The sequence below is a fragment of the Limulus polyphemus genome, unplaced genomic scaffold (genome assembly GCF_000517525.1).
Source record: "Limulus polyphemus unplaced genomic scaffold, Limulus_polyphemus-2.1.2 Scaffold8018, whole genome shotgun sequence".
NCBI classification, from domain to species: Eukaryota; Metazoa; Arthropoda; class Merostomata; order Xiphosura; family Limulidae; genus Limulus; species Limulus polyphemus.
Genome location: NW_013673628.1, coordinates 27743 through 30959, shown reverse-complemented (window position 1 = coordinate 30959; position 3217 = coordinate 27743). Strand labels below are relative to the sequence as shown.

Sequence of the window (3217 nt, the reverse complement as noted above, 5' to 3'; positions counted from 1 at the left end):
TAATGAAATAATAAACATATTCACGATATTATTAGTTAAACTGATTTATTGATAGCTTGACAAACAAACACAATTTGTGAAAACAGTCGATGTACACACACTAACAATGAGGAAACTATTTTTGACCTCTTTTGCATATTACCAAAATTCATGACTATGAAACTCTATTTTTTGAAGAACATAACTGATAGAATTAAGAAAAACTTACAGGTATAGTAACTGGTGCGAAATCTTTAGAAAGATCATCATCACCTGGTGCTTTAGGTCGATAACCAGTGATGTAAGTTCGAATGCGTCCAGAGACTCTATCACCTTCACCTACGTTTACCTTCTAGCATTAAAGAAAAAGAACGAAATTATGCACAATTTCTCCATAACATCAGTATAGTTATTTCTTTAGAGTCACTTTACTGCAAACTGAATAAAACATACGTGTTATCTAGCTAACTCATATAAATGTTTGTATTTTTTATAATATATAATGTAATTATAATGTTGTAACATAGGTTCAGAAGAGTTAATCAGTGAAGCACAGATAGAATTAACCAGCCAAATAGAGTTTCTGTTAATGTTTTGTTTTCATTTACTTGATCAATCAGCCGTAAAGTAATATAAATAGTTTATTTTTTTACATTAATCGTGGTATTTATGTTTAAACGCCATTTGTTATGCCTACAAATTACAAATTATACAAGCCTGTAAAGAAACATTAAAGCAGAAATAAAATTTGTTTGTTGTTAAAAGCAGAGCTACACAACGAGCTATCAGTGCTGTGCCAAGTACTTAAAGCCGGTTTTTAGTGTTGTAAGTCTTCAAGCTTACCGGTGAGCCAGAAATGCACTAATTCCTTACTGTTATGTGGACCAGACTTTGATGGACTCTCTTCAATTATCCAGTGAAAATAATTCAATGACATTACAACACTGCTATCAGGGGTTGGATTATTTTGGTGAAAATGAAATAGAACTTTATATATACTTGAGTTGAATTTCAATTGTAAAGATGGCAACCAAGCGGTCAAGACCTGAGAATGAAGTATTACTTGAAATAATGAAATTATTGTTTTAAGCTTTATTTTAAATTTTGTAATGTGTTTCTTAGCAAGAGAGAGTCGTGGGTCATTGATCATGTAATGATCCAGAGATCTGACGAAATCTCTCGAACGTGACTTAGATTATAAATACAAGATAATTTTTTGAATTGTTCAAAAGGGTTTTTTCAACACAAATAGTTGAATCAGCCAGTATGTTAACTATCACAGTTACTTTGTATAAGCAAGTTGATTTGTTTTACATTAGTAAACGTCATTTGTAACATAGGCTTACCAAACAGCGGTATGTTTGCGGACTTACAATGCTAGAAACCGGATTTCGATACCCGTGGTGGGCAGAGCACAGGCAGCTCATTGTGTAGCTTTGTGCTTAACTTGAAACAAAACAAACTTTACAGTAGTGCACAAGTGTTTAAGCTTGTATAAATGTGAAAGAAGTAAATAAACTAATTTGTTATGGTTTACGTGGATTGGACTTTCATTTATTTTATTCAAATAATTTAAAAGAATCTGTCATCAAAAGAACAATGTCACAATATTTGATAAGTAAACTGGAATAGACGACAACTGCCTGTTGTAAAAACAACACAAGTGTAGAGGATGACTTTTCGAAAGCCTTCCATCTTACATTTTCGGGTCAGTATGTGTAAGATGTTGCAGGTCTTTATAATATCTTGGTGGATTGTGGAGGACCTGTTATTATTTATTGTTAGAAGTGGGATTTGTTTTTGATAAGAAGAAAATAGAACTGTAACCCTTGAAGGTGATGGTTACAAAGTCAAAAAATGAGATTATGAAGAAATTTACAGAAAATTAAGAGGAAGGAACAAGAAGAGATAGAAAAATATTAGGAGAACAAAAAGAACAAGACAAAGTTTAAAGCGGATCAAGAAAATTGTGACAGAAGTTTAAGATCTACTATTAAAGAATAATTAAAATCTAAGATAATTCCTGTTAAAGACACTATTGCCTCTCAGTGGCTCAGAAGTTTGTATGACGGCTCACACTGCTAAAAACCATGTTTTGATAGTTAATAGTGTAACTTTAGGCTTAACAACAAACAAACAAGAGAATAACAATATCTCTGTGTTTGATACTCGTGGTAAGCAGAGCACAGATAGCCAATAGTGTACCATTGGCTTAATGACAAACAAACAAGAGAATAACAACATCTAGGAGTTCGACTCGCAATATGCGGGTTGCTGGTTCGAATCCCCGTCCCACCAAACATGCTCGCCCTTTCCAGCCTTGGGGGCGTTATAATGTTGCGGCCAATCCCACTATTCGTTCATAAAAGAGTAGCCCAAGAGTTGGCGGTGGGTGGTGATGACTAGCTGCCTTCCCTCTAGTCTTACACTGCTAAATTAGGGACGGCTAGTGCAGATAGCCCTCGTGTAGCTTTGCGCGAAACTCAAAAACAAACAAACAATAATAACATTTGTGTGTAATTTTATGGAGAGACAGAAAAAAAAATCACAAATACAAAACAAACATTCAACACCAGGGCACAAATCATAAGGTGGGGCATTATGTAATTTGCCCTGATTTTTTGAGCTACAGGCGAAAGTAACATCCAGTTTAACACCAACTTTGCTGGCCTCACATACTTAGAATAAAGAGAGGGAACAAAAGGAGGACCAGATGTGGGTACTCTAGTCTACAACGTCGCACATCTTTACCAACTTTCGCTGTCTGCAGCCAGATGTGGGAAAGTTGTTGCTCATAAAAGATAAAAAAATAAAATAAAAACAATAAGAAATAATTAGAATATAAGACATGGGGGAGACAGCAAAGCTTTCTTGAAGTTAGCTTTCCAGCCCCTAATATGATGTTTGGACATAAATACCAAGATATTAAGGTATAGCTATACTAAGCCCAACCTAAGTTATATTTTATCTAGGGTTTGGATGTGCTGTGTAGAATTCACTAAGCCTTCGTTTTGATGTAACCTGTTTTATAAACATTTTTTGTAATTTTCTTAAATAATATTGTTACGACAGCGGAAGTCGCGTGACGCTGGGAGCATGCGCGCTGGAGTTTCTCGAATTATTGTTGAACCCCGCGAATGTCCGAGTGTTAGCTAGACACCCTCTTTTTTAGTATATAAGCCTGGCGAGAAAAACCAGCGGGATTGAAAATACATATAATTGAGTCAAGTGAACAGTA

General features: G+C 34.8%; 1 protein-coding gene across 1 annotated transcript in view; it reads right to left on the bottom strand.

Annotated features, from left to right (window-relative positions):
• Positions 1-208: 208 nt before the first annotated feature.
• Positions 209-3217, bottom strand: part of LOC106475050 (beta-scruin-like) — a gene marked incomplete at its 3' end in the record, with an annotated part of 29316 nt that continues 26307 nt past the window's right edge. The window contains exon 4 of the mRNA XM_022379270.1: positions 209-331. Coding sequence (XP_022234978.1) covers positions 209-331 — 123 coding nt within the window. The remainder of the gene's footprint in view (positions 332-3217) is intronic.